Source organism: Onychostoma macrolepis, chromosome 17 (assembly GCF_012432095.1).
Source record: "Onychostoma macrolepis isolate SWU-2019 chromosome 17, ASM1243209v1, whole genome shotgun sequence".
Taxonomy (NCBI): domain Eukaryota; kingdom Metazoa; phylum Chordata; class Actinopteri; order Cypriniformes; family Cyprinidae; genus Onychostoma; species Onychostoma macrolepis.
The window spans coordinates 26,594,599-26,617,512 of NC_081171.1; the positions used below are offsets into that span (position 1 = coordinate 26,594,599).

At 38.6% G+C, this 22,914-nt stretch overlaps 1 protein-coding gene across 1 annotated transcript; it reads left to right on the plus strand.

Annotated features, from left to right (window-relative positions):
- The first annotated feature begins 18,661 nt into the window (after window positions 1-18,661).
- LOC131523607 (zinc finger BED domain-containing protein 4-like) lies at window positions 18,662-20,622 on the plus strand. Its single transcript, XM_058750116.1, has 5 exons — window positions 18,662-18,745; window positions 19,335-19,402; window positions 19,584-20,017; window positions 20,160-20,378; window positions 20,484-20,622. The coding sequence occupies exons 3-4, from the start codon at window positions 19,712-19,714 to the stop codon at window positions 20,361-20,363; spliced, it is 510 nt and encodes a 169-aa protein (XP_058606099.1). The 5' UTR covers window positions 18,662-18,745; window positions 19,335-19,402; window positions 19,584-19,711; the 3' UTR covers window positions 20,364-20,378; window positions 20,484-20,622.
- The last annotated feature ends 2,292 nt before the right edge of the window (window positions 20,623-22,914 follow it).

The window sequence follows — 22,914 nt, forward strand, 5'->3', positions numbered from 1 at the left end:
GTAGCGCTGTGTTTATGGTTCGCTGCGCAATGCCGTCTTTTGCCATTTAATTCCTGCCTGCAGCCAATAGAAATGCTCCTCTATCGCTGCGCGTCATGCTCCTCACAGCACAGACCATGAAAGCAGACTGCAGTTGGTGTCATTCATTGTAACGAACAAAGTGTAGAGACGATGTAAATAATATATTCAGTGTGCAGTGTAGAGAGCTTCATTCATTCAAAAGGAAGTTTGTGAGATAGCGATGAACGGAGAGAGTTTGCAAATGTGAAATTGAATTTATACAACAGTTTATACATTTTTGATTTTATACAAAAGTTAATTTTAAGTGACTTACATTTTAGGAACACTGTTGTCTATTTTGCTCTATTTCGTCAACAAAAATATAGTTAAAAAAAGTCACAGCTGAGCCTCTGCGCAAGTCTTTGACACAGCGCTGTTTCGTTTATGAATGAATCTTTGCTTTTGAACAAATCTAGTGAGTCAATGATTCAATGACCCATTCATAAAGAGAGTCACTTGCTTCATTCCTAAATGAATCAGCCGTTTGAATGAATCGATTGAATGATTATTATTAGATTAGTTAGATCAACCGGAACCGGGAACACTCCCCATAACACACGATGTACTCGTTACATCGTAAGTAGAATGGCATCTACGCTAATATTTGTCTGTTTCTTTCTTATTCTGTTTCTCAGTCTGTATCCGATCAGATGGTGGATCAGCACCAAGAGATGATGTCTACAGCCCTGATCGTCAGCGGAGACCAGGACACCCAGATGAGCCCCAGAGACATATCCCCAGTGAAGACCTCGATTAAAATACAATAGAACTAAAAATATAATAAAATACCTAACTACATAATACTATTATTGTTAGAAATTGCAACAAAATAAAAAAAATAGAAATATAAACTTTTGGGTTTTTGGGTTTCGTCTGGCCAGAGGAGAACTGGCCCCCCGACTGAGTCTGGTTTCTCCCAAGGTTTTTTTCTCCATTCTGTCACAGAGGGAGTTTTGGTTCCTTGCCGCTGTCGCCTCTGGCTTGCTCAGTTGGGGACACTTAATTTCTAGCGATTATCGCCAATTTGGTTGCACAGATACCATTTAAACTAAACTGAGCTAGACAGTGACATCTCTGAATTCAATAATGAAATGCCTTTAACTGAAAATTGAGTGTTTAATCTTATCATTATACATTACTGACACTCTATCCTCCAATTTGATACTGTTAAGTGCTTTGACACAATGTATCAGAGGTGGGACCAAGTCATTGTTTTGCAAGTCACAAGTAAGTCTCGAGTCTTTGCATTCAAGTCTCGAGTCAACTCCCGAGTCAAGACAGACAAGTCCCAAGTCAAGTCTCGAGTCAAAATAGGCAAGTCCAAGTCGAGTTGCAAGTCCTCAACTTTTAACTTCAAGTCTTAAACAAGTCATTAGTGCTCTTTGCCCAAATTAGTGTCTCAGTATTAATTCTAAGTCGGGTAGAATATGTTTTTACATAAGTTTAATTTAATGTGAGATGGGTGCCCTTAGTAAAACTACTCAAGTTCAATTTAGGGATTGTGCCAAAATAGGACAAGCAGTGGAAAAAAACAAAACTATTTTATTAGTAACAGAATATCAGACACAACATAATTTCATAGAAATTACATGAAATACTTCAAAAGTAATTAAAATTAAAAGAAATACTTTTTTTAGAAATACTTTGCATGTGTGCATAAGAAGAATATATGCTAGGTGTTTGTTATATCTAAGCCAATGAGCCATTATTTGGAACCTCAATGAAACAGATTTAAAAACATGTGAGCAGAAACTCAGAAAGAACCGCTTTGAAAGAACTAGAAGAAATAACTGCTACCATACTTTATGTGAGAGGAAACCTGCAATATGGATGCAGACAAACTCATGAAGACAGTCATTCAAAAATGCTGTGCTACCATTCTTTATAACTAAGAGTAACGAAGACAAAATGTTGTATGTTAAATGTTAAGTATATAATATGCATAGTTGATCGCTAAATTTAGGGGCTATATGTGCTATAGGCTACAGACTGATTTACAACACGTGAATTCAATTAATTATCCTGAAAGAAATAAAAGTGAAATGAGTGCCTGGTGAAGGGGGAGAAAAATTTAGTATATTTTATAGTTATATATAGACTACAATTCACAAATCATTTTGTGAAAAAACACTTCTTCAAATTATATTTTAAAATGATCATTAGGCCAATTGCTCCTTTATTTTTTTTCTTCAAATTATAGCTAATTTTTTTTGCAATTAATTTTAAATCTAGCTTAAATCAAGGTTTATCTAATAATTATTTTGCACCAAACTTTAAACCTTTAAAAATAAGCAGGTTTACATTCTAACCCATCATTTTGATCCTGGATTTAAGTAATATTTGCACCATAACTTTAAACTCGGATTTAAATCTTGATTATGGATTAACTTTAAACTTAACTGAGGTTTAAATAAAATAAAATGCACATGCAATTAAAATATGCAACTGATTGAACAGTGGAGATCTGACAAAAAAAAAAAAAAAAGGTCTCGGAGAGGTGTTTACCAATAAAAATGAAAATTAAAGCACATCGAGTTGGTAGCGCTGCGAGGGGTCGTGGCGGGATGCGGATCCGTCACTCATGGTCCACCTCGGTGTCGGACAAACAAAAGAAGTGAGGAATATGTTTAGCATTTCACAGCAGCGGTCACGGTGATGATGAGGCGAGCACCAGTGATCTCCTTTCTCCTGCCCGCTCCGTGTGTCTGCTGGGCGGCGATCAAACGGGCAGGGCATCGCTTTTCACGAGCAGAGATAGCAACTACTTTTTTTCGTATCTCGGTTCTTTTGTTGTAAGTTATGCTATTATTCCATTAATTTATACTAGCATATACTGTATATAAAGCGCTCCCTGAACGCAGTCTCTGGCTTACTGCCAGTCAAGCGCAAGCACACTGCACCCGCCTAGAGTGATAACGACGCTGATCTGATCAAGTCTTTCCGAGTCACAGGGCTCAAGTCCAAGTCAAGTCTCGAGTCATTGCTGTCAAAGTCTAAGTCGAGTCTCAAGTCTTCTTTAATTATGTCGAGTCGAGTCGCAAGTCATCAAATTTGGGACTCGAGTCCGAGTCAAGTCTCGAGTCATGTGACTCGAGTCCACACCCCTGCAATGTATTATTAAAAGCGCTATATAAATAAAGGTGACTTGACTTGAGTGAAGGATGTATGTACTTTTGCCATCTCTGTTAATGGTTTAATGTGTTGTAGCCTGGAATGTTTAGTATGCATACTCATTGTAACTCTTGAGATCTGATTTGAAAAAAAGAAATAAATGAATAAATACATTATTTGTTTGGGTTATGTTCTATTTTGGTTAAGTTTCTATGTTCTGTTTTGCTCTCTTTGGTCTCCTTGGTTTCTAATTAGTTTCATGCACCTGTTTCTGTTCTGGTAATCATCCCCCTATGTATTTAAACCCTTAATTATCCTCAGTTATTTTGTCTGTTCTCATCTGTTTAAAGGTGTTGTGTGATCTGTTTTCCTAAGTGAGTTTTGAATTAAATATTTATTTTGGGGGTTTTTTGTGAGCTGTCTGTGTACCTTTTTCTACGTCAGGCTGAACACCACGATGAAGGCAAAGCTGTCTGGGGATGGTCCTCAAGGGAGCTTTGCCACATTTGTGGAGTGGGTGCTGGTGAGTTGTGCAGCTTGCCATTCACTTTTTGCCCAGAAGAGGGCATCACCAGCCCCAGAACCCTACACGGAGCGATCGCATGAGCCCACCACAGAGGGAGAGCCCGAGCTGCCATGATTTAAGAACCAGTGCAAGAGAAAGCAACTGAACCAACCATCGGCCAGGAGCCCGAGCCTCACAACACGTCTTACCAGACGCATGAGCCAGCAACATCACCTGTCCCCACCAACACTCCCAGTGTTCTGATAAGGGTAAGGTTTTGGGCCTGTCCCTCACTATGATTTTTCAGCACTTTTAATTTGCAAAATTATATAAAAATCACATTTACATATCGTTTTAAATATAGTCTCATTGTTAAACAATGTTTTTGGATAAGTATGCATTTTTTTTTCTATAAAATATAAGTCATTTTATTGGTGTCCCCTGATTTCATGTCAGCCCTGTAACCCTCATCAAAAAAAAAAAATGTACATTCAAGTGACATCACTTCTAGGAGGTTACATCATCTCTCAACCAGGATTCCAACACTTAAACCACAAGCATGTTTCTCTCTCACTTCTATAATGTTATATTTTTTGACATTTATGAGGCTTGACTGAGACTGATTACCAAATTAGTTTGAAATCATCAAACCTGTTACTGTCAGCCTTGTTACTTTTCAGGGTAACATGTTTTGACATGCAGGTAACAGGGATGACATAGATTGTCACCCAGCTTTTAAAGATTGTCTGTGTACAATTCAAAGGTCACCCTGGCTGTATTATTGAGCTAATGTAAACAGGCCCGCTTCCCGGCCACCGTAGTTATCAGTGTATTTCAAAGGTACAAAACAGATTTCAGTACTTCAATAGGTTGGTATATTGACATTATATCAGTTAATGAAATTACGGTATTTAACTATAAATTTAAGTTAAAACCGTAAAACCTAAAATATTGTTACCTTATTTTTTACGGTAGAATTCCGGCAACCACAGCTGCCGTTTTTTTTACCGTAATTTTACGGATTTTTTTTTTTTTTTTTTTTTACAGTGTTGCTTTCTCTTTTTTTATTTTCAATCGTATCTACTTGTTTTCTTAAAAATAAATTAATTTAAAAAAAAACTAGCTTTCTTTTTTTTCTCCTATATTCTACTTGTTTTCTTTTATTAAAAAAAAACAAAAAACAAAAAAACTTGCTACATGTACTGTGTTAGGCTAACCGAGACTTGTCATAACGTTTGCATATTACTGCTCTTTTGTTGGTTTTGATTGCTTCTATTGTCCTCAAAGTCGCTTTGGATAAACGCATCTGTTAAATGACTAAATGTAAATGTAAACATGCATGAGCAGATTTAATATGAAGCGTCCATAACACATTATTATGGTTGACAAGAGCAAAGAATGGAGATGAGCTGTTGATCATAATAAGAATGGCCATTCTTTGGCATTGTACAGAAAGTTTCAAGTTAAACAGGGTTTTATTCTTTTGGTAAAATATTTATTTTGTCATGGTAAGGATGACTTTTGCATGAAATTGCCCTATTTTTCTTAAAATTATTAATTCTATATTTAAAAAAAAAAAAATTTAGTAATTTTTTTTGTCATTTTAGTCATTTATATAATGAATGCAGCATTCTCACATTAATACAGAGATAAAGAGCCTATTTCTATAATAATTATATTTATTTAGCTATTTATGTTCTATATTTATGTTTCATATTTATATTTGTTGAAATTTGATATTTTTGTTGATATGGTTATCACTGTCAAATTTCATGAGTGATGATTTAAGGAATAGGCTTTTATGCATTTAAATGTGGCTGCATTTTTTTTTTTTTTCTTTTTTTTGAGTTTCTCAAATTGTATGAAAGCGAGTAAAGAAGTCTCACTTTAAAATCACTAAAGTTGTCAATTAAAGAAGCTCTTTTTTTACATTGTGTGCACTTTGTTGATTATAATGAGAGAACTTGAGTTTAAACAGAGGTCATTTTATTAATCCATTCCTTCTTTTCAGTTTCAATGATTTGGCTAAATCGTGGCCAGGTTTAATTTATTCGTTTTTTGTTTTAGTTAGGCTTAAATAACGGGAGAGAAATTATACAGTGCCTCACATTTTACTAAACTAAGGGAAACAATTAATAAAATACGCAACATTTTCTTAATTAGTGAACATTTTTCCCACGTAATTCTCTATCAAAATAAAAGGACAGGTAATGAATAACAAAGTATGTGTGCAAATTATAATGCATGCTGTTTTATTAAAGGAATTTTAAAATATAAATTAAAATATGTATTTGTGACAAATATTAAGTAATGTGAGAATATTGACATTTATCATATTAATCCATGTATGTAGCCTAGCCTACTGAAATGGGCTACCACTTTTAATGCTCCGATGCAAAGTAAACCACCATTTCCTTAAGGTAATATAGGCTAACACATGATTCATATTGTATAAATAATGCTGCACACCTGTTGAATGTTTCAAATCTAAAATATGGTGTAATAGGCTACTTAGCTTAGCGTAAATATAAGCACAGGCTCATAGACTTGACATTTATCCTGCTTGAAATTGTTCTAAATGAGAAACGTACATAACTTCATAATTACTAAATTTGCATCTGTGAATATAAAATGTTTTAACTACAATGTTTGTTTTTTTTCAGTTTCCGCCGAATGCAGCCATCAAATTCAAGTCAAGTCACCTTTATTCATATAGCGCTTTTAACAATACAGATTGTGTCAAAGCAACTTTACAGTATCAAATAAGAAAATAGTGTGATGGTAATGCAAAAGGACAATAGTAAACACTCAATTTTCAGTTCAAGGCAGTTCATCCTTGAATTCAGTGATGTCATCATCCAGCTCAGTTCAGTTCTAATAGTATACAGTATGTGCAATCAAGTCGACGATATCACTGGAAATTAAGTGTCCCCAACTAAGCAAGCCAGAGGCAACAGCGGCAAGGAACCAAAGCTCCATCGACAGAATGGAGAAAAAAAAAAACCTTGGGAGAAACCAGGCTCAGTTGGGCCAGCAGTTTATGCAGAGGACTCATCTGGTTCCTGTGGTCTTGTCTTGATGGCGGTAGTAGGGGTGGTAGAGTAGGGGTGTAACCCCGGTGTCCTGGCCAAATTCCCTCCACTGGCCCTTGTCAATCATGGCTTCCCAATAATCCCCATCCACTTGATTGGCTCTACGACACTCTCTCCTCTCCACCTGTAGCTGGTGTGTGGTGAGCGCACTGGCCCCGTTGTCCTGTGGCTGCCGTCGCATCATCCAAGTGGATGCTGCACACTGGTGGTGGTTGAGGAGAGACCCCCCACATGATTGTAAAGCGCTTTGGGTGTATTGCAATACACAATAAAGCGCTATATAAATGCCTCATTCATTCATCTGATCTGGATACAGACTGGATCTGGTGGCTACGATAACCTCGGAATAAGAAAGAAACAGACTAATATTAGCGTGGATGCCATTCTTCTTATCTGAACAATCTCGACAAAGTATGAGGCTGTAACAACTCAGTTAAGTACAGTGGGGCCAGATTGTGAAGAGATTTAAAAACAAACAGTAGAATTTTAAAATCAATGCTGTACTTTACTGGAAGCCAATGAAGTGAGATTAAAACTGGTGTAATAGTCTCATATTTGCACTTTCCAGTAAGAAGCCCGATCTTGCAGGTTTGCACTACACAACATCAGAAAGATCAGGCCCTTTCTGACGGAGCATGCTGCACAACTTCTTGTCCAGGCCCTTGTCATTTCTAGGCTGGACTACTGCAATGCTCTTCTGGCTGGACTTCCATCAAACACAGTCAAACCTCTACAAATGATTCAGAATGCGGCGGCACGACTGGTCTTCAAGGAACCCAAAAGAGCCCATGTTACACCTCTCTTTATCTCATTGCATTGGCTACCAATCGCAGCTCGCATCAAGTTCAAGACACTGATGCTTGCTCATAGAACAACCACAGGCTCAGCACCCGCCTACATGCACTCACTATTAAGAATCTACATCCCCTCCAGAAATATGAGATCTGCTAGTGAGCGACGCCTCGTGGTACCATCACAAAGAGGCTCAAAATCACTCTCCAGAACATTCTCGTTCACCATTCCTGGCTGGTGGAATGATCTTCCCACCCATATTCGGAGTACTGGATCCCTGTCAATCTTCAAGCAACAGCTGAAAACTCATCTCTTTCGACACTACTTGACTTCAACCTACACATAAAAAAAAAAAAAAAAAAAAATATTTCTCCTTACTTATTCCTTCCCTTGCTAGCTTGTACTTATTTAAACAATGCCTGAGACTTGGTGTTACAAGCACTTCCTTTGTCGAATTGCCTCTTCAAGATGAATCGCTTCATGTGTTCCCCAAATTGTAAGTCGATTTGGATAAAAGCGTCTGCAAAATGACTAAATGTAAATGTAAATGTAAGAAGCCAAGCTGCTGCGTTCTGGGCTAACTGCAGACGGGAAACACAGGACTGAGGAACACCAGCATACAGAGAATTACAGTAGTCAAGCCTAGATGTAACAAATGCGTGTATTGCTATTTCAAGCTTCTTGAATGACAGAAACGACTTCACCTGGGAGAGAAGCCGGATATGATAAAAAAAGGACTTAACAACGGTACTTATCTGCTTGTCAAATTTGAGGTTATTGTCAAGCCATACACCCAAGTTTCTGACACAAGTGGTACTATATGGTGACAGAAATGTAGATTTGAAGTCGTGTACACTTTGATAATTGGGATCAAACATAATGAATTCAGTTTTACTCTCATTGAGGCACAAAAACATTTGTTGCAAGCCAAAGTTTCAGTTCCTTAGGGCAATCCAAAATGGGTTTAATGGCATGCTTATTACTACACTTTAAGGGGATGTAAATTTGGGTGTCATCTGCATATAGATGGAAAGAGACCCCATGCTTGTTAAAAATAAACCCTAAAGTAGTGTTTCTCAACGGGGGCGTTCGAAGAGCATCGGGGGGCGCTGGAAGCAATATTTTTGAAAGGGGGGCACTGAGCTGTTCTTTGGGGGCGTTTGGTTACGGTGAGTTTACACCAAAGATGTATGAGCTGAACCTTGCAAAAGAAAATGGTCTGCCACATCCTAACGCCGTCTCTACACTGGATGCATCAAAGCGCACTTTCTGTATATATTTGTCAACTTGTCTGTAGCGCAACAAGCGCGTTTAGTGCGTCATAAAATAGAAATAGAACGCGGCATCAGTTTACTGTAGCGCTTGCGCTCACTTACTGAACGACTGATTATAACGGGATCCATGTGCTTTGACGCAACGTGTCGCGCCGTTCGCGCCCGGTGTAGTAGTGTTAAAACTACCGCATCTAGACTAGAAGGTGTATCATTTCCATAGCAACGACTCTACTTGAGTGTTCGCTCAGCTTTCTGTAGCGCAGCTGATGAACTTCCCGTGAAACCAATATGCATTTAGACACAAAGCATGAGATGCTTTTTCTTGTTTAGAAAAAATAATATAAATGATTTTTGTTTGCTGACTGACAAATTTCTAGTTTATTCTCTAGTTTAGAGTTTATTCAACGCACAAAATATCCTAATTTATATTCACAAGCCTTTTTTTTTTTCTCCTTGGAAAACTTATGATAATATTTCAAGTCCAGTCAAATCAAATATGTCATGAATGTCATTTGCCATTCAATGTGTTAAAATACATGCTTTTAAGATATATATTATAAATAAAATATAGCCTATACCACCATTCAAAAAAGGTCAGTAATGGTTTTGAAACAAATCCTTTCTGCAGTAAGTTTACATTTATTTGATAGAACATACAGTAAAAACAGTAAATCTACAATTTGAAAGAACTGCTTTTTATTTGAGGATATTTTAAAATGGATTTTCCTCTCATGTTAAAGCTTTATTACTCCAGCTTTCAGTGCCACATGATCCTTCAGAAATCATGCCGATTGTTGCTCAATAAATTTTTATTCTTTTTATTATTATAGCTGGCACACCACAACGACAAAAAAGAAAAAAAGAAAAGAAAAGAAAAAGCTAGATTTGCAATTTAATTGATAATAACAAAAATATAAATTTAATTAAAGACAGATATAAATCAGGACTGCACTAAAATAATAACTATTTTGAAAATGAGAAGCATATGTTTCCCATCTTTCTACAACCCCAATTCCAGAAAAGAGAAAAGTTTGGACGTGTATAATATGTACATGGTACTTCACTTATTTGTATGAATCAAGTAGGCACCTGGAGGTTGCTCCACCAGAGTGTACATGTACAATGAAAATGACAAAGTTCTTTCTTACTTCCTGACCTGGGCTCCAGTTAGTCAAGTACAAATTCTAAGACTATGTGCCATATTTCTAGAGAGAAGAGCAGCACCACCCCAGGAGGGATGAAGACCATTTCTTTTCAACAGGTCAGGTCTGCCCCAAAAACTTGTCCAATTGTCTATGAAACCTATGTTATTCTGTGGGCACCACTTAGACATCCAGCCATTGAGTGACGACAGTCTGCTATGTAACTCGTCGCCCCGGTAAGCAGGAAGAGGACTAGAGCATATTACAGTGTCTGACATCGTACTTGCAAGTTCACACATCTATTTAACATTATTTTTAGTGATCTTCGACAGGTGAAGTCGAACATCATTAGTGCCAACATGGATAACAATCTTACTGAATTTACGTTTAGCATTAGCCAGCACTTTTAAATTTGCCAAGATGTCAGGCGCTCTGGCTCCCGGTAAACATTGGACTATGGTGGCTGGTGTCTCTATTTTCACGTTCCGTACAATAGAATGACCAATAACTAGAGCACTTTCATCAGGTTTCTCAGTGGGTGCGTCACTGAGTGGGGAGAACCTGTTTGATGTTTTGATCAGAACGGAAGAGCAGTGTTTTGACCCACGACTATGCCACCTCACAGTCACCCAGTTACCCTGCTGCACGGATTCTGTTACCGGAACCGAACAATGTACAGGACTCCCTGAGCTAGTTGCATCCAAAGCCGTATCTACAGCCCTCACATTCTTACTATCCTAAACTAAAGTTTGGATGCATGTCTCTAGTTCTAAAATCTTCTGTCAGCCTAACTATTTCCCTGCATTTACCACGTGTGAATCCCTCATCGCTGACAGAGAGAGAGAGAGACTGTACATGTGGCAAGCAGTGCAAACAGCAATAACAGGAGAAAAAGCCAGTACTCACCATGATTGATGACGGATTCCGACTTACCACTGTTGTTTGATGAACTCGTGAAAAACGGCGCGCGAGAGAAAGAAACGGAGTGAGAAAAAAGAAAACAGTAATAGAAGCGAATAGAAACACGAATAGAAACGTGAGTGACAAGCTAACTGGCTAATGGATGCTAACGCGCTGCACGTGCACTGCACTCGCGGTTTTAGATTAAAAGCGAACAATCAAATTAGTCAGATTAGTTTGATAGATAATATCAGAAATGTGGTGTGAATTAAGTTATATTTTATCACTTTAAACAACAGAGAGTTGAGAGTAAGATACAGATTCAACAGAAAAGCTAAGCTATACAGAGCTGCAATCTCAAACTGCTCAGCAGCAGACAGGAACCCACTCTGTAACACATCAGCAAGTCAAAGCTGACGGCTATTTGTGAAAATGTGCGGCAGATCCCACGGTGGTAAAAAGCACATTCTGGTTGTCCACCTACTGTATGTTTTATTTATTTATTTTTTTTTAAGATTCATTTTCAGTATTTTGACTTTATTAGTATAGGACAGTGTAGAAGTGACAGGAAGGGGAGAGAGGGTCCAAAACCTCTTTATTGCTTTTTAAAGCAAAAATACAATCAGACAAAAACAAAACAACCAATTCAAACAATTCCAAAAAAAAACTACAAAAAAGAGAACTAAACCACTAAATTAACTCAACATCAACCCAAAAAACAACACGTTCTCTTCAACAAAACACCATATGTTTCTAAATGCTTCTATATTATTTATAGACTTATAAAAGACAAAATTGATTTTTAGTCTAGCTTTCAACAATCTGACAAAAACTGTATTTACATCACAATCTGAAGACTCTTCCACCCATGTATATAGCCATTTTTGCCTCTCCCAATACAAAATTAAACAATTGCCATTTCACTCTCCACTTTTGACAATATTTAAAACCAAGAATAAACATTTGTTTAGAAAAACTCTCTCCAAACATTGTGAACATTCTTTGTAACAAATAAAAAAGAGCACTCAATCTGCCACAATCTGAAAAACAGTGAAAAATTGTTTCCCTCTGTAAACAAAAAGGACACTCAGCACTTACATTGGGATTGACAATTGAAATAAAAACACTGACTGCCACGATACCATGCAGTACTCTCCATTGCAAATCCCCTACTCTCTTTGACAACGGTGGTTTGTACAACGCTCTCCACACAGGTTTGATCTCATTACCAACCCCTAAATGAGCTCTCCAAGGAGTATCAACCATTTTAATTTACTTTTGTTTAACACTTTAACAAACAGCTTATACATAGCTTTTCCTCCCATATCCTTCAAATTGTTAGTAAAAAAAACTTTCAGACGCTAAGAGTTGACCAATACATTCTTTAAAATTGGGAAAAAGGGTCATAGCAGGAAAAGAAGCATTAACAAAACAAAAACCATTACAGTAGTCAGTTAATGAAGAGAGTTCAGTCTTTGTGAGTTTACATTTCCAATTACTGAGCAATTGATCTATGACCCTAATGGATCTAACTCCCACATGAGAGGTTAAACTTGCAACATTGATAAAGTTGGGTCCACATAAATTCACCACATGTCCCAGTGTGACAGTCCCAGTTGAAATGAACAAACGCATCATGAAAAGTCCCATTGTATCCTCTACATTAAAACGTTTCCCATACACTACAGGCTCTTTTCAACAGCCAGAACAGAAATTCACTGTCCGTTGATCTCCGCTTATGAAACATCCCCAAAACAGTAAACAGTCCTTGATAAAACTTTGGGAGATTTTGCAGCTTATAAGTACTTAGATCCATTAAAAACAAAGACTCCGCAAGACCCAAAAATCCGCCTCTGGACAATATAGTTCTGGCTAAAGGCCTCCAGACAAGGTCTTTGGGTCCAACCAAGAACCTCTGAATAAACCTACCTGGTCTCATGGCATTTACGTACCTGGGTGCACTTTTTAGCATGACATGAAATACGTACCAATAAGTACATATCACTGCAGTTTTCAAAATAAATGAACACTTTCACACAAATTTACAGAGTTGCGATTAATAAAGCGTAATTTTCGCACAATTACTTGAAGAATATCATGCTATGACTTCAAAACAATATTAATATGCTGGGAGATTTGAAAACTGATGCTTTTGAACATTAGCATCGCACACATCCAGCTTCATATCTATGGGTTTTCATAGATGACAAATTTGTTCGGTAGCTCACGGAGTACGGAGTACGGAGTACGGAGACGGACTTAGGAGACGATGTAACCACCCAGAGTTTGGTTATCATGTTTTTTTGTTGTTTTTGTATGTCATACTACTCCCGTGCTCTAGGGGAGCTAGGTAGCCTGCTCCTCAGTATTTAGCCAGGTAAGAAGGGAGAAGTTAGTATGGTTTGGTGAAGGGAAGCATGGTTTGTCTCTCATGGTTCACTCAAGGCACACAGAGTCCAGATTGAGAAACTGTGGTTTTAAACTCAATCAAGTAAGTGGTGTTTTTTTTTTTTTTTTTTTTGTCTGAGCTATGTTAAATTGGGTTTGCTCATGGACAAGCTGTATCTTGTCTTTCATGTTGTATAGTTACTGTTTGGTTTATAAATGGCATGCTAATGTTAGTTTATGTTTTGTTTGTAGAAGGACTTTTTTATATATATATATATACACTATCTTCAATCCTTCAACTGTGTGGATCCTGTGGGTTCAGTATCCAGAGGACAGCGGTATCAAGGCCTCACTTCATTGTTCGGCGGTTGGGGTTCTTTTGGATTAACTATTTCTTTGGATTACTTCATTTAATGGACACTTCATCACTGCACGGGACAATTGACTCTAAGCAATAACTCATAGGGATCACTCTACAAACTACATGACAATGGTTATATAAGGTTTTCTTTTACTTTCAGCTGCATTGCAGGTTTTGTTTATGTAAATATATTTTTCCTGATCTTTCAAATTTGGTGTTTGATTTGTTTGTTTAAATGCAAGTTTGGTCGGTGGGTCCCTCCCTCTAATTATCTTGTAGTTCGCCTCTCTAGGGTGTTCATAGGGAGACCGTTACAATGAGAAGCACCGGTTCGAATCCTGTGTAACTACGGTTCGACGAAGCAGTTACAATCTGCGTAAAAAGAAGTTCAAATGGCACAGTTGCGTCAGCTAATACGTTTTTATATCAGTTTTGCATTTGTTAACACTATTGGGTAGGTTTAGGGTTGGATTTGGTGTAGGGCATATTTCCAACACGATAGAGCATTAACTTTTAGCGACAGTCCCCGAATATTTGAATTCTGAACCGCCGCAATACGTATCTGAAGCAACGTAATAAAAAAACAGCAATATGTACCAATCTCTATGTAATAAAAATGTGCAAGGGTTCACATATTGAACCTGTGTTTTAGCGCCACTCAGTGGACATTTCTGTTTGAAACTGCGGCGAAACGTGCAGCAAGGTACGTAAAACGGTGTCGCACAAAAAGTGCGCAGAGGTACATATTTTTATGAGACCAGGTTGGAATAAACTGGAGCCGAAAAGCAGCACCTCTATTGGCAAGATGAATGAGTCCTTGGCCTCCTTCTTTCGGTAAGAACAAAACGCTCCGTGGGACCCAATGCATTCGGTCCCTAAAATTGCTTGTACCTTAGCTAATAATTGTGTTGGAGGGTCTATACACAATAAGTGGTGCCATAACATAGAAGAAACCAAATGATTAATTACTAATGTTCGACCTCTAAAAGACATATGTGGAAGAATCCATTTCCACTTTTTTAAACGTCCCTCAACTTTCTCTAAGACATTTTCCCAGTTCTTACACATTAAAATATCATCACCAAGATAAACCCCAAGATACTTAAAACCCCCCTTACTCCAGGTTAACCCACCAGGTAAAACAAGGTTCTGTCTTAATTTTCCACTGAATGTTATAGCTTTACTTTTCTCCCAGTTAACTTTAGCAGAAGATAAAACACTAAAAACATTAATATTTTTAACAAAAGTGTCAATATCCTTTTGTTTATTAACAAATACAACAACGTCATCAGCATAAGCAGATAACTTAAAAACTGTTTCACAACCAGGAAGAGACACACCAGAAAGAAATCGCCTTAAATTATGTAACAAAGGCTCTATTGCCAAATAATACAGCATACCGGATAGTGAACAACCTTGTCTTATTCCCCTCTGAACCTTAAAAGGAGCACTTAAACCACCGTTGACCTTCAACATACTCTCAATATTACTGTACAAGACTCTGTAACGGTGGCACACCCAAAACTAAGAATTTTAACTTAGATAAACCTTTATAATTTATCTTACAGGTTCGGGCACCAGGTAGAATTCAACCTACCAATTAGAATTAATTTACAACTTCAAACCCGGATAACTGAAACCACCAATTACACACACAAAAAGAAAATGTCAACACAAAGTAAAAGAAATCATGCCATTCAAAAGTGTAGAGGTGAAATTGTAATGAATATATTGTTCAATTATCGCAAAACAGTTCAGTTTGCACAATGAATAACACGTTCACACTTAAACAGAGTCCTCTGATGTAGCATCAAAAAAAGTTTGTCCCAAAGGAAAACTTCAAAGAAACACAACAGTAATGGACTCTCAGTTTCAATGATCACAGTATTCACAAATCATGAGTTCAAAATCATCAATTTTAAAAAAACAAAAACAAAAAAGTGTATGTTTGCGCATTGTTTGTGTGTAATGTATATGTGCAAACGCTACCAGATGGCTGCGTAGGGAAGCTTGTAGGAAGTCGAAGAGGAGGACGTGAGTTTTAAAGAGTACCTAAGTCTTCGTTGTTTTTGAAATCAGCACGTGGAGTGAGGATAGCTGAAAGTGCAGCGGATACACTGTCTTTGTCCAGGGAACGAGGAACACACCTTGGGTTAGGAAAACCCCGCAATGAAATTCAGCAACAAGCTGCAGGCGGCGTCAGCGTCGGAGCCGCGAGTCAGACCAAGTCTGGCATACAAGCCACTCGTTTGCACCAGGAACAGGAACCGGCAATGCTCTGCCCAACGATCCGGCCATACCCCGCAGTCTGCACGTATTTGTTTTGCTTGCCGCTATTAAACTCTCGTGCCACTAATTCAACAACGTGACTCACTCTTTTCACCACAACCTTCTTTGTATGGCACCTCATTTTACGGCTGCCTCTTGTACCCACCTTCTTTCCTCATTTCCATTTCCTCTTTTATACACAGAGCTTCACTTACTTAGCTTCTGTGATGTCAGTTTTGTCTCTCTCGTGATTGGTAAGACTTGTTCATTGATGTGCGGTTCGTTGTGAAACGAACTCGTCACATTTCCTCCCCCCCCCCACCAGGAAAACACAACCTTCAGGTTGTGAGGGATTTACGTGATGCTTTAAAACCCGATGAATTCAGTGTCTTCATCCGAAGATTCTTGAAAGATTTCCTGGAGTCTTAGCTTTTCGTGGGATTCTAAGTCAGTGGCTGAGGGGTAGCATGGTTTTAGGTTGCAAACGTGGGTAGTTCTAACATCTCCTCCCGTTGATTCTAGTGCTATTTGATAGTTAAGTGGATTGAACTTCTGTACTACTCGATAAGGTCCCTTCCACTTGGGAGCCAATTTCGCACTGAAACTTTGTTGTACACTGGATTGTGGAAAGTTTCTGAACCAGACGCGATCTTGTTCCTTGAACGTGACTTCTTGTCTGTTTTTATTGTAATTCCGTAGTTGTCGTTTTTTTTCGCTCTTGCATAATTCTCTATCGCTCTCTCCTTCAGGTGCGCTATGTGGTTAACCACATCATAAGATGGATCTGATGGCAAGAGACTGTTTTCCCGAGGCTTAAACAGCTTGTGAATGGGTCCTTGGAGTTTCCTGCCCAGTTGAAGTTCTGCAGGAGACATGCCAATACTTTCTTGGAGCTCTGAATTAATAGCAAAACGGAGCTCAGGTAAGTAATTGTCCCATTTCTTGTGGTTTTCCTCCACATAGGAAGCAATCATACATTTCAAAGCACGCTTTACCCTCTCTGTCATGTTCGTTTGTGGGTGGTAAGCAGTCGTTAGTTTGTGTGCAATGTTCCATTTTGAACACAGTTCCTTGAAGAGTGAAGAGACAAACTGGGTTCCCCGATCAGATAGAATGAAGTTTGGCACACCCCAACGAGTAAGAATTTCTTTGTGGAGAATTTCAGCAATAATTTGTGCATTTGCTTTATGGATTGGGAACATTTCAACCCAATGGGAGAAATAGTCTACACAGACTAAAAGGTACTCATGACGGTGTGGGCTACTGGTTGGGAATGGTCCCATGAGATCCACTCCTATCATTTCATTAGGACGTGTTGTGGTGATGGGTTGTAACTTGCCTGCAGGTTTTTGATTCATTATGCTTGTAAGTTTGGCACTTCTTGCAACATTTAACATAGTTCTTGACATCTGTCCACATCTTAGTCCAGAAGACAACGTTCTGTAGACGTTTGTAGGTCTTAAAGATACCACTATGTCCACTCACAGGATGTGTATGGTAATATTGGAGGATTGTAGGAATAAGTCTCTTGGGCAGGTACATTCTGTACTGAACTTGTCCTTTTGACAATGGAGTCTTAAGGTACAATTTGTCTTTCACAATCTCATAGTTTTCTGATGGGTCATGATTGTTTTTTGCCATTTCTTTGAATATCTTTTGAATTTCAGGGTCTTTATGTTGTTCTTCCCACAGGTCTACAGCAGTGATTGGAAAATCAACCTCGTTGTTCAGGCTGGTGAACAGGCTGCATGCAGGCAAGTTAGACATCCTGGAAAGGGCATCTGGTGCTGCATTTAGCTTGCCTTTTCTGTATTCGATGACAAAGTCAAATTTTTGTAATCGCAGGGCCCATCGGATGAGACGACTTGTGGTCTTAGTAGAGGACATTACCCATTAAAGGGCAGAGTGATCAGTAACTACTTTAAATAATCTATGCTCCAGGTTGCCATCTCTCGAGTGCCCAAACAATTGCTAAACATTCCTTCTCCGTGACTGAGTAGTTTGTTTCTGCTGGGTTCAGGCTTCAGCTCACATATGCTATGACTTCTTCTATCCCTTGTTCTCTTCTTTGTGTTAACACAGCACCTAAGCCTGTATCACTGGCATCAGTGTATACAGTGAAAGCGTGTTGTAGATTTGGATGACCAAGGACAGGAGGTGAAGTAAGACATGTCTTGAGTTGTTCAAATGCTCGCTGACATTGATCTGACCAGTGAAAAGTTCTTCCCTTCTTTTTCAGAGCATTAATAGGTTCTGCAATTTTTGAAAAATTTGGAACAAAGCGATGGTATCATCAGCTCATTTGAGACTGGTGGGTACTGGATAAGATCGAATGGCCTCAATTTTGCTTGGGTCTGCCATGATACCTTGAGTGCTTACTACATGACCCAGGAATGAGATTTCTTTGAGACAGAACTTACTCTTCTTTAAGTTGATGGTCAGTCCTGCATCTTGTAGCTTGCAAAATACAGCTTGAAGGTCGTGTAGGTGCTGAGTTAGGGTTGATGAATAGATTATTATATCATCAATGTAAACAAAACACAGTTTTCGTCGCAGTTGTCCTAATACGGTCTCCATCAACCTTTGGAAGGTTGAAGAAAACAGTTTTTTGTTTAATTAAGGGGTCCATGGCCACTTGCCAGTAACCACTGTTAAGGTCTATTGTGGAGAAAATAGCTGCCCCTGAAAGTGATTCAAGAATTTCTGTAATGTTTGGCAAGGGGTAAGCGTCACTTTCGGTTACGGCATTTAACTTCCTGTATTCGACACAGAATCGCATGCTGCCATCTTTCTTGGGAACAAGAACAACTGGAGAAGCCCATCCCGAGCATGATGGTTCCACGATTCCGGTGGTAAGCATCTCTTGAAGCTGTTCTTCTACCAGGGCTTGCTTAACAGGGGACATGCGGTAAAGTCTTTGTTTAACGGGTATTTGTTGACTTGTGTAGATGCAATGTTTCAGAACATCAGTACCTCCAAGTTGAAGTGTACAAACTTGGGTGTTTCTTTCCAGTATCTCCTGCAATTGACATTTACCATCAGAAGGTAAGTGGGCATTGTTCACAGCTTTTTCATTCAGAGTGTTTAGGTCTGGGCTATCCCAAGGTGCCAATAAAAGTGGGGGTTGAGGTGGAGGTACAGCACTCAGTAAGGACAAACTTTTTGATATTCTTGCTGTTTTTTGCTGTTTTGTTTCTTTACTTTGTGTTTGAGGGCTACTTGCTGGAACAGTGGCATTTCCAGGTTGAAACAGGTGTTGTTCTTCGGGATTAGACTTGAAGGAATATAGACCATCAATAACGTTGATCTGCATGCCACTAAAGAAGATGAAGTCCAAACCCAAGACTACTGAGTAGGCAAGGGCTTTGGAAGAAAGGACAGCAACGGGTAAAGTAAATGAATGATCATGAAGACTAATTTGCTGATGTATCCATCCAACAGGAACTTCTGTTTCTCCATTTGCAAGATACAAAGGCCCCAAAGTCCAAGGTTGCAGTTTTTCATAGGAGGTAAGCTGTTTCCCCAAATTTTCATGAAGCATAGTGTAACTTGCTCCCGTATCCACAATAGCTTTTCCTAACCAAGTGCTAATGCGGATAGGAACAACTAATTGTGGTGAAATGATTGGAGGAGGTGGAGAAGAAAGGGAAGAAGGTGAGGGTGATTTCTTGGATTTTGTTTGTGGTTTAGGTATGGTTGCAGCAGTTACAGCATTGCTGGTAGACTGACTTCCAGGTTTAGAGTGTGTTTTACGCCGTGCAACCCTACATGTCCAAGAATTTCGCGGATCACACACCGCAGAGCGCATCCAGCAATCGATGGAAAAGATGCTAAACAACTGGGGAATTGACAAGCAACGGGTCCACGTAATTTTGCGTGATAACGCGGCAAATATGAAGAAAGCTATGAGGGATATGGAGGTGCAGAGTGTGGGCTGTGTCGCCCATTCCTGTCAACTCTGTGTGCATGAGGGCCTGCTGTCTCAGCGCAGTGTGACAGAGACCCTGGCCAACACAAGGAAGATTGTAGGCCATTTTAAACACTCCCCGTTGGCCTACTCTCGACTAGAAGATATACAGATGAACCTAAATATGGATATCAAGCGCCTACAGCAAGATGTACAGGTGAGATTCCTCTCGTAACATTCTTTAATGTATTTCTATTTTATTATTTCCCATACACTTGATTTAGTAAGCCACTAATACATTACGTGCTCTGCACCTAATTTGCACAAAAATAAAGTGAATCATGTTCTCTTATGTGCAGACACGATGGAACAGCAGCCTCTACATGCTGCAGAGCCTACTGCAACAAAAACGTGCTCTTAGTGTCTTTGCAGCTGAGCGCACTCTACCAGCAACACTGACAGCTCACCAGTGGGAGCTGATGAATAAGACTGCTGATGTGCTATCTCCCTTTGAAGAGCTGACCAGGGATGTGAGCAGGAGACTGCAACTGCAGCTGATGTGATCCCTGCCATAACAGGTCATTTGTATTTTTATTTATTACTTTATACTGTAACATTTATTGATGTTGTTTGAAACAAACTATAATCGCATGCATTCATTAAGTCATTCATTCACTCATTAGTCCTCAGACGTGTTCTGTCTCGGGAGGATGATGATGACCAGGGAATAAAAACAATGAAGAGGACTCTGCTGGAGGCAGTGGAGAAGCGCTTTGCTGATGTTGAAACTGAGCCACTCTTCTACATCGCCACTCTTCTAGATCCCAGATACAAAGATGGGCAAGTATAGTAAAATTAAAATGCACCTTTTGTACATGTTTATATAAAGTCAAGTCCTCACCAGACACCAGTATTAAGCCAATTTATTTTTTACTTCCTTTTTAATTTAGTTTTGAGTAATTTAGTTCTACGTTATATTTTTTTTTTATTGTTTATTAATTGAGTACATGTGTAGGCAGTTGCCTAACTGAAGAGCTGTGCTATGTGGTGTCTCTTGTCTTATTGTTTTGAATTGTTACTTTTATCTGTTTCTAGCTTTTTCACAAAGTCAGCCAACCTGTTGCTTGCAAAGGAACACCTTATCCAGGAAGACAGAGGGGAGGAGGGCTGTCAGTGCAGTGCCAGAGGACAATGAGGCTGCAGCAGAGCCAGTGAGCAAGGCACCACATCATGAAGCATGTAGCAGCCTGGACATCGCCTTTAAGGAAATCTTACAAGAAAGGCAGTCACAGGGACGGTCCGTGAGTACCACATCAGCAGAAACTCAAGTGCAGACCTACCTCTCAGAAAAAAACACCCCTAAGAAAAGCGACCCACTTCAGTACTGGAAAGAACATGCTAATCAGTTTCCCTCTATGGCTGCTATTGCAACCCAGTATCTCAGTGCCCCCTGCAGCTCTGTGGACAGTGAGAGACTTTCTAGTGCCGTTGCAAACGTCCTTGATGAGAACAGAAACAGGCTCAAACCTGACAAGGTAGAGATGTTAGTTTTCATTAAGAAAAACATACATTTCCTTCTGTGAAACTTACTACTGTGATGACAGTAAGAGTTAGGAGTGCTGTTCCAAAACACATTACTGGCTTTGCAAACACTGTGGCACTTTTATTTTTTTATTTGTTTACATGCCTGCCGGGTATTTTAAGTTGAGGTGAAGTCCAAAAGCGAAGAATTTGTTATTTATTACTTGATTGTTCAAGCTACCTCACAGAAGTGCTCTGTTTGTTAACAGAGTTGTTGAATATTAAAATAAGGTGAATTAAATAAAAAATAAGGAACATCCTGGATCTGTTTCTTCGCTCTTCTTTATTCTTTTTTTATGTATTATAGAAGTATCGGATAGGAACTTGGTATCGGTAGATACTCAAAATCAAATGACTCTGACTCGAGGGCAAAAAAACATGATCGGGACATCCCTAGTACAAAGCATGTGTAAGTCTATGACTACAAAACCTATATATACATACATACATACATACAGATGTTCCTGATTTTAACATGCTCACAAATGTTTTTTTTTTTATGTTTGTTTTTTTTGATTGTGTGTATTTTATTGAATCGGATACCAGCACCAGAGGTATCCTGAAATGTCTCTTCAAACTGTTTTCCTCTGAGAGCGCTGTACCAACATCAGATGTTCAACTACACTGATATTCTATGTTAAAACAAGCTCCTTTTCTACTGATTATGTTTTTTTTCTTCTTGAATCCATGGAAAGTAGAAACACTTAAATAACACACGTAAATATCAGGTATGATTTACTTGTTTCACTTGTTGAACAGAATCTTTTGCAGGAATGACTCAAAGTCTGTTCACATCTCTGTGATTAGATCAGTGTGCACAATAATGTGTCTTTGACCTTCATTATGTATGTTTTGATTATACTGTGTTATAAATAAAATACAAATAATAAAAAAAAAAACCTTTTTTTCAATCTCCTCACATTCTCTCTTACCTGCCTCAAAGTCACAGTCACACTGATGGGCCATTAGAGGCTATTAGGGGAGGGCCCTTTGTCTCTCAGGTGAGACTCACTTAATATTCATGGCCATTGCCACTCCCTTGCATATAGACCCTCAATAATAATTTAAATCAATATATTGTTTTCTGTGAATGAGTAAGCAGAATGATTTTCACATAATTTTGAAGTAAATATTCTAGCCTACAAGACTGATTACTCGAATGTCTTATTCAGAACTATTTAGTGTGGGTTTTATGGCCTTATTTCAGCTACATTTTTTCCCCCAAAACTTACTAACCACGCATAATATTTTTTTTTTCTAAAAAATGCAAACATGTACATCCATCTTGGTCACATATTATTGTAGGACAGTTTGTGCTGAATACAAAAAAAAAAAACTTTTTTCAATCTCCTCACATTCTCTCTTACCTGCCTCAAAGTCACAGTCACACTGATGGGCCATTAGAGGCTATTAGGGAGGGCCCTTTGTCTCTCAGGTGAGACTCACTTAATATTCATGGCCATTGCCACTCCCTTGCATATAGACCCTCAATAATAATTTAAATCAATATATTGTTTTCTGTGAATGAGTAAG

Excerpts from the sequence above, each read along its gene's own strand:
- LOC131523607 (XM_058750116.1), top strand. The coding sequence starts at position 19,712 with ATGGAAAAGATGCTAAACAACTGGGGAATTGACAAGCAACGGGTCCAC. Across the intron at positions 20,018-20,159 it reads GCCTACAGCAAGATGTACAG|ACACGATGGAACAGCAGCCT; the intron begins GTGAGATTCCTC and ends TCTTATGTGCAG.